This window comes from Xenopus laevis, chromosome 5L (genome assembly GCF_017654675.1).
Source record: "Xenopus laevis strain J_2021 chromosome 5L, Xenopus_laevis_v10.1, whole genome shotgun sequence".
NCBI classification, from domain to species: Eukaryota; Metazoa; Chordata; class Amphibia; order Anura; family Pipidae; genus Xenopus; species Xenopus laevis.
The window spans coordinates 111,332,344-111,341,576 of record NC_054379.1 but is presented as its reverse complement, the minus strand read 5'-3'; the positions used below and the strand labels follow the sequence as shown (position 1 = coordinate 111,341,576).

Genomic DNA, 9,233 nt, shown 5'->3' with positions numbered 1-9,233 from the left:
TGATCTCTAACTTCACCCTTTGATAAAAATTCCCCTATGAGTCTATGGGAGATTTGGAGCTTTTTGAATAATGGGTTTCTAGATAATGGACTCATACCTTAAAGAAATTCATGAAGTTTAGCTGCTGTTGTGCCATAACCACACTACCACTGTTTTGACTATAGCCAGCTGCTGATTTACTTTGCACTTTAAGACACATTTAGAGCATTGTTCCTATTTGTTCTCCCAGAAGATCCTTCTACTTTAAAGGGTTAACCTTTATATCATGGTTATAGTATGGTTAGGATGAACTAAGTACAGGTTTCAATTAAAATGTACCCTGCAGCCAATCATATTTTTCCCAAGTACCCATAACTTTTGAAAAATGTAAAAAGGACCCCAAAACTAGTATTTTATTATGAATCTTTTGCTATTCATATAGCAAGCTGATTTACTAAATCTAATAGCATTTAAATCTCTTGAGTCCACATACCACTTATTGAGGAAGATTTGTGCTGCCGAGGCGATTGCCATTCACATGGAGAAGAGAGAACATAACAGTTTCTGATTGATATTAGTTGTAGCCCATGTATTTGTTCTGAGATTGCTTTTTCATATTGTATAAATAACAATAATAATATTCATATTCTCCTTTATATTACTGTATTCTGTTTGGTCCTTTATTTTTCTCCAATCAGAACAATTTTTACAGTTGTCCACTCAAGGATCGGAATGAAAAAAAAAATGACAAAAACAGAATGTTATTTCCTATTGTTACTTTCCAATATTCTGTACAAATCTGTTCTGAAAACATCCCTTGTTTGTTGCTCAAAACGTTTATTTCAAATAAATGCTGATATCTCCTTCTCCATCTAAATGTAACGTGTACCCCCAGTAGGTACAAGTGAATACCAGTAATCACACAAGGCAATATCAATCCTCAGTTGTTATGGGATACTACACGCCAGTGTTTGAAAGCTGCATTACTTTCCATAGTAAATGGCAAATCTGGCTATGCTTACCTTTGCTTGAAATAAATTCTTGCAATAATATTGATGTTTACAGAGATGAGATCTGGCACCATAAGGCATCACTCAGCCTTTGTGTATATGTTCTTTGCTCATTTTGTTGACAGATTATGTTATATCTATGTTGATAAGATGCACTAAAGAAGATTTATTTTCTTTGCAAATCCCTGTTAAGGTTGGCAAGTGTGACTAGATTCATTTAATATGCCGTATAGTAAGATGGGTAGCTACAGAGAAAGACAGAAGTCCTTGCTGGGTGGCAGAATGGAGTAAAAAAGATCAGTGTGTGTTTTTGAACATGAAAACTGGCTCACTTACAGAACACACGCAAGTTTGTGGTTATAAAATGGCAAAGTATATTCCAATTTTTGCAGCCAAACAGACTGAACGTGTGCAAACAGAACATAAGAAACAATGACAACAGCAACTGGTCAGGAACATTTTTACAGTTTGAAATATACAGATCAGAAACGGTTGGCTCCATAACATATTGTTCATCTATTGTTCTAGAAACCAAATTATAGTGGAAAAAAATCCCACCAGGTTAGGAATTTAGTTCAGGCCTCAGAGTCCTTCTCCCCCAAAGTGTTTCTTAGTTCATGAATGCACGAGGAGGCTTGGTTGCATTGTGACATTTGTTAAAGCACATAGAAGTCACTGTTATTATTAGACAGATCTGTGAATTGCTGGAGAGTGAAAGCTGACACTGGAGGTGGTGCTGGTGGCTGTTGGGTGGTACCATTTTGAGCCCAGTGGGTTTTATTTCTATAGCTAACAGGCTTGCATAAATGTGTCTCCCATTTGGACTTTGCACCGGCAGTGCACTTACTCCGCAGTCTGTTTTCACTATCGCAATATGTCACACAGCACTGGCAGGCCTTTGCACCTCTAGGTCCATTTTTTGATCTTACTTTACCCCCTTGGGGTAGATTTTTATCCTTAGTACTTTGCACTGTTGATGGACTAACGAGTTCTCCTTTTAATCGTCTCTTCTTCTTTTGAATCTGGTCTAGACTGATATCCGACTGAGAAGAGCAGCTTTCATTCCAGCTGGATCGAGTAGTTAAGCTACGTAAAGGCAAAGCCAATCGAAGTGCTTTCCAAAACTTTGAATTATTTCTTCTGGAATTTTCCCCTTCCCAGCGAACAAAGGGTATGGTCTCCTTTAGTTTGGCAACGGTGGTATTTGTTCCTTGAAGTGGTTTGTATTCCACAATGATAAGGCTAGTGCAGATGGAATTCTGACATACCATACCTAGCTTAAATTCCAGCATGCTTATGCTTTTATCTGTCAGATAGTCAGGGCTCAACACAACTATCATTCTTCGGCTTCTCTGAATGAACTCAAATACGGCTTCCATTGTATCTAGTGTGAACGGGGGTTAAATAGGTGGGATAGGTGAAATGAAAGAAGAGAGAAAAAGATAAGAATAATATTAAGTGCATTTTTAAAGGTTTGTAAGTTTCAGGGAAAAAGTAAATTGTTAGTAGAATAAGCAGCAGAGGAAAACACAGAACAGCTAAGAATAATAATTAGTTCCCTCCCTTTGCGGGGAGCATAGCTGCTATCAGTATTTAGGAGAAAAAATAAACCTTGTGGTTTTTGAGGAATACAACAATCTCTTCTGGAAATTGAAAAAAAGAAGTGAAGAGTGATAAAGTGAGTGAAACTATCATGGAACTGAAAGATAAACTATAATAGGGCTCATTTACGAGTGCAAGTGCAATTTCAGGGTGCAAGTCATCACGTTTTCCCCCCACAAAATAGTATTTTCACCCCACAATTCCAGTGTGATTTTTGCAGTGAGGTGGACCCCCCCCCACCTTCCAGGGTTCCCGTGTGTCATTCACAAAAGGAGGTTGCCTGGAACCCTTCATAAGTGCAATAAGCAGCTTGGAAGCAAGTAACGTTGATTGCCATTATTTCTCGCAGCATTTGCTCCTATCCTAACTGCACTTGCAGGTCATAAGTGACCCCTAATGTATGTTTAACAATGCCTGCATTTTATCAGCAATTCCTTACATGATATACTCATTACACCTCTACGTCTGTCCTTAATTGATTAGTGCCTACCATCTTTGACAGAGCCTCTAAAGGAATTGTCATTCTTTCTGTGCAGTTCAATGTCTGCATCAATATTCCTAGAAGAAGCAAACCAGTATCAGTCCACTGAATCTGACCCTTTGATCGTTCCAGGATCTTCTTTCCACTTAATTGTTAAAACATAAAAATGTAAATATATATCAAGCTACCAAACAAGCTGAAATATGCTGTGGTCAGCATCTGTTACAGAAATGGGGTCAAAAGCAATTAAGCCATAAACTGTATCTGACTAAGCACAAAAAAATGGGGCTTTAGATGGAATCCACAGCCCGTCTTGCTGCATTATTATTTTAGAGAGTTTGATTGAATCTGAAATGGCTTTGAAATAGATTGTCGTGAATCTTCCTGACACATTTATAAGGCATGTGCTGAAATAGCTTCTCAAACATTAAGCATATTTTAGTGACCAATCCACCAGTGTTCCAAAAAAAATGTCTCTCTCAATAGATCACTTGCAGAATGACATCACAGGGTTTTCGGCGGATGCTTGGAAACTTTACTAATGAGCTATGTGGGGACAGACAGACAACATAAGGAAATTAATTGAGTTTAAAGGTATAGAAAGCACTTACGGAATATATAATTTAACAGTGTAGCACTAATAAAGAGCAAGCCAGGGACATAATTCATCTTATTCACTGCCACTCTCTGCCTAATTGTTTCCCTTTCACTGAATATTGAAGTCAGTATGCATATTCAATATTGTTGTCCAATGGGGACTGGTTTGTTTTGTATTTTACATATTTAATTCCGCTTCATTGTATTCTAATCTGCAAACTTGATTGCATGTTGTGTGGCAGATGCCTCTGTGCGCAAGATAACATATTCTCCTGGCATCCATCTAAACCAGACATTGAAATTGATTATCCAAGATGAGTTACATCATAAGAAAAATAAATAGTGTTATTGTTTCATCTTTAACATTTTCCACACATATTAGGATGACTTTCTGTTCATTTCAGTTTATCTTTTACTTCTCAAAGTTCTGGCCCATCTCTCTTCTTCCGCTGACTATAGCTTTTGTCAACTGTGCAGTAAAATATTCAGCTCACTCCCCAAACTCTTTACTGGGCCATTTGGCATCTGCATTTCATTCTTTCGTACTTCATTACATAGGAAAAACAATGTTTTACACTTTAGTGATTTGGGTTATTGGCTTAAAAATCCAATCTTTCAAGATTATTATTTATAATTACCTCTTCATCAGGCGTGTTGCATTACGGTTTTTACGGTCCTAATATAAAATGCCTGGTGAAAATATGTATATAGTATAGAATGCTTCCATTTTTAACTAACTCATTCCCAAAACAATTTAGGTACATTACATTTTAGACAAATAGGAGGGAATGTAATAAGTTTCGCTAACACAAAAAACCTGCGCAAAGACGCTTGCTAATGTTAGCGAGCATATTTGCATCCTTTTTGACTGATTAAAGACCTCAACGTCTGCATCTCAAAGTTTGCTTGCATTCTCAGCGTATGTGATTCATTTTCGCAAACGGAAAGTCTTTTTAGCAACAAAATATTTAACGAAACTCCAGAGCAGGTTAACGCTTAACCTTTGCTTAGGGAAAATGCACAATGTAATATTCGCCAGTGACTGATTTTACATTGTGAGCAGTGCTAAACATTCGCAAAGGCGCCATTGACTTTTGTGACTTTTAATTGCATTCCCCCTATAGAGTCTAGCTGGGTCTAGCTCATCTCATGACAACCCTCAATTATTGCATCGGTTCTCATTCTTATGTGGGTGCAACCACCAGCCATGGGTGCTGCATGGCGCATGGGCCCGCCACACTCAAAAGGCAAGCAGTAACTATTTGATATGCACAAGAAAGCAGTACAGCAGCCCTATGAACTAAGCAAGCAAAATGTCCATGCATTGTTCTAGGGCAATAGGTCCTCATAATCAGCTCATGTTTAAGAAATTGTGCTGCATACGGTAGCTTTCAGAACAACATAAAGCCAAGAAGCAGAAGACATAAAGTAGTAGAGGGAGGAAGGAGGTAGAATGCAGGATGCTGTAGTGATACACAGCAAAGGCAATGCAGTTCAAAACTAGGGAAGGAAAAGTAGAAAAGGCATAGGTATGTTTTCAATGGTTGCAGAATAATCTCTCTCAGTATTATTAGGCATCTATTAGGATTCCAGTGGGCAAGGTAAGCAGTGGGGAAGTTGGGAAGGTGGACCACCCCTAAAGAATCCCAGGTAGGTAGGAACAGAAATACAGACTTGGGTTTCAGGAGAATACAAATACACAACGGCCCAGCTAGGAGACCCGTGAAAATTCACTTTGATTAGCATAATGTAACACAGGGCTGTTTCTGGAGCTATAAGCACCATATTTTCAAGTAGCCTGAATCAGTCCCCATTAGACTAACACTGCAATCACCTAACAGGTACTTGTGGCTGCAACAAAGCAGAAAAATCAAACCAGCAGGAACAAGTTCCCAAGGACTACACCCCAACACCATGCTATGGATTTGAATTCCAAGCACATTTAAGTTACAAATAGGAGCAGTTCCAACTCGGGAGTCAAGATACAACCAAAAATCAAGACAAAGGGTAATTTATGACAACAAGTGCAATGTGCAAATGTAATTTCATAATTTCTTACGGTCTATAATTGTGTATCATGGGCACGGGTCCCCCATACTGGTGCATGCACAGGATTTTGGGGTGATACAAAAATTGCTTTATAGCAGTTTCCACAAAATGGCACCTGCCTGCCAGTGGTAACTGTGAGAAGAAAACACATAAAGTGTAAGTAAAGTTTATTTTGCACAATGGCATGTTAGAAAATTATTTGTAATTATTTCTTAGTATAGCAGGTCCCCTTTATACCATGCCTTGCAAAGCAAGGCCCTTACAGCATCTAGAGACTAGATGTGATGGATTGGAAAGTAGGAAAAACCCAGAAAGAAAAAATACTAAGCAGGATTTAAACTTATAGCTACAAACTTCAGTGCATGACAAAACAGAAGACTGCATGGGTCAAGCTAACTATACAGGTACAGCTCTGGTCTTATTAACTGCACAGTTTGCTTATATTATTGACTAACTGACCATGCAAATTAAAACCAAAGCCCTAGATTACAGAGGATTAAGCAGCAGTAAGACACCAGGAACTACGACACAGACTGATCCCTATTATTCTGACATTTGGCTTTAAGTAGCTATATTGAGTGGTACCTAGACGCTCAACCCAGGTAAAAAGTCTTACAGTAAGTGAAATAGTTCCTTTCTACCCTCAGTGACTCTGCAGGTGGTGCAAAAATCGCAAAATGCCTCCCTATTTTAAATTGTATCTTATAAGAAAAATCTTTGTCTGGTTACTCTAGCTGGCTTTGTTTCAGCTTTCTTTGACAGATGTCTTAGCTGTCTTTTGCCATTGGTATTAATTTCTTAGCTTTGCAAAATCTTTTTTCATTAAAATTCCCTCTGTCTCATTGTTATGAATTTATCAAGAAAATGAAATGATTTGCATGCATATTTAAAGCTTAACTGCATAGCTGGTTATCAGGATAATGAAAATGTTCAGCATCTTCCTTCTCCTTGTGGCATTAATTGGTTGGCACTTTGAAAGCTATAGCACGTGGGGCATATTGTCAAAATCCATTGCACCCCCATTCCCCTGAATGAGAAATGCCAGGCTACTTTGGCATTAAAACTGTCCAGTTTAAAATCTATTAACTTTTAATATTTATTTTAGACTAAAAGTACGATTCCATGTCAGCTAAGTATAAATGTAATACCGTCACAAGAAAAGAACTTGGTAAAAGATACAGCATGAATGATTATTAAAACACTAGCTCGGTTTTCCCTCTGCAAAACATTTGAGACGTTAATGTCCCTTTAGGGAAATACACATATTGTAATGCCAGATATCTTTCAACGAAAATGTGCATGTTTTGGAGATATACTTGTCAATACAATATCCTACCTATTTCTCTGTATGAAAATGTAATACAATTTTTTTGTGTTAGAAACCTCAGTATCTGTCTCATGCTCTTAAATGATAATATGAACATAAGGCTAAAAAACCAGAATGAACTGGCAACTGTTGTTGTTGATAAACTCCGGCTCCAAGTCTATCCCAGCACAATGCAAACTGCATAAAATGAGCTTGTTATCTAAACCTGAAGGGCCCACAAGAGCTATTCTTAAATAAGGATCAGAAAGCCCACAAGCTTACTGGGGCATCTGTTTATTCGCTTAAAGTCAAAGGAGCTGTAATCATTTCATTTCCAGGATCTTTAAAATGTATCTGCCTATGTATTATCCCACACTTTCAGTATAGGTTTCCCTCCATTCTCTCTCTCCAATGGCATTCTGTCTGTCCTATACACTATCTGTACTTCAAATCATTTTCATACTACCTGTTCCTCAACTCATGAGTGCAGACTCATTATGAAAGGGAAATATATAAAATGTATTAATATGGTGTATGGTACATTAGATTGGTTTTATTAAATTAAGTTGCCATGCATTATTACACACAAAGAACATTCTGTTCTCTTTATATAATGAAGGAGATACTGTGCAACCTGTAAGTTCTCCATAAAACGTAATACACCAGCCAAGCAACTTTGCACCCTGCTTTTATATTAATAGAAGCCAATATGCTCTGGAACAACAGCTTTAAATGGTTAGTACACTACAAATCATCACTTGTTGACTTGTTTTCTGTTTGTTACCATTTTTTCTATAATTTATGTATTGAAAATTAATGAGCTTTGTTGCCACATCATATTTCCCAGTAACACATCGGTTAGCCTGTGGACTTTCTAAACTATTACAATCTGGTATATTCTGGTATATTAGTTGCTAACATTTCTCATGGGTTTGAGAGTTCTACAATGCAATTAGTTACTGGGAGAGCTTGAAGCCTGGGAGCATGCTCTGTAGGGACTGAGGCTGCTCCTGCTGAGATATGTATTAACGAATGAATCAAAATGTTTTGAGAATTAGCAACCAGGCTTGCTGAGCTGCTACTGGGAAATGTGATAAGGTACAATAATAAACAAAAAAGCAATGGTAAAAAAGACTACTATTTGAAAACAAGACATTTTGTGATAGTCAACTACTCCTTTAAATTGTAAATTCCCTTTAATCTTCAACAAACTTAAGGTGTTCTTGAATACCTTTCCTTCCTCTATGCAAAATGTATTATGTGTGTTATTACCCATACAGATTTTTTTTTATTATCCATGGAGATTATTTATGGCACATTAGACTGACAGTAACGAAAGCCTATTTCACATCATGTTTATTTACAATTAAGGAAAGAGAAATGAGAACAGATGGCTCATTCTGTCAGTGTATAAAAAAGGTAGAGTTTTTATTTTGACAACTTTTTACAAAAATATGCTATTCATTAACAAAGTAGAAGGCATTGTGCCTTCCAAACAGAGAATAAATGTCAATATTATAGCACTTGCAGCAGTTAAATGCAGTGCTACAACGTACAGTTATTTGTGGTTACCCACTTTTATTACAGAGGTGTCAAATGTAAACAATAAATATGCAGGTGCCCTAAATGGCAGTTACACAATTGAATGATAAAAACATAAATGCATAAAGTAAGGGAATTAGAGAAGAAAGAGTCCTATGTGATTTAGAGGATACATGTTTATGTTCCCAATCTTTACACTGAAGACATTTAACATATTTTGTTTAGTGATGCACTGAATCATGGTTTCGGCCTTTCGGATTTGGCCGAATCCTTCTGCCAGGTCGAACTGAATCAGAATCCTACTTTGCATATGGAAATTAGGGGCAGGGGCACAAAACAAGAAAAAAATTTTCCCCTTCCTACCTCTAATTTGATTATGCAAATTAGGATTCGGAACGCTTATCTGTCTGAATCTTTCACGAAGGATTCGGGGGTGGAATCGAAAATAGTGCATCCCTAATTTTGTTAGATCTTTTTTACTTTTCCCAACATTCAATTCCTAATAGTAGTCCCCTTTGATGTCCAGGCAAATGCCCCCTCTTCCCTACCCTATAAGTAATAAAGGGCAGCTATTTCTTCATGTTTCCTCATGATAATAGTCATTTTAAAGGGGTTCGTGAACTAATTTTCTGACTGTAAGTTTTTTTTTATCCTAGCCAAAAAGATA

At 37.2% G+C, this 9,233-nt stretch overlaps 1 protein-coding gene across 1 annotated transcript in view; it reads right to left on the bottom strand.

The window, feature by feature from the left end:
* Window positions 1-1,177: 1,177 nt before the first annotated feature.
* il1rap.L (interleukin 1 receptor accessory protein L homeolog) overlaps window positions 1,178-9,233 on the bottom strand; it is a 100,243-nt gene continuing 92,187 nt past the window's right edge. The window contains exon 11 of the mRNA XM_018263595.2: window positions 1,178-2,373. Within this exon, the coding sequence (XP_018119084.1) occupies window positions 1,646-2,373 (728 nt within the window). The 3' untranslated portion in view covers window positions 1,178-1,645. The remainder of the gene's footprint in view (window positions 2,374-9,233) is intronic.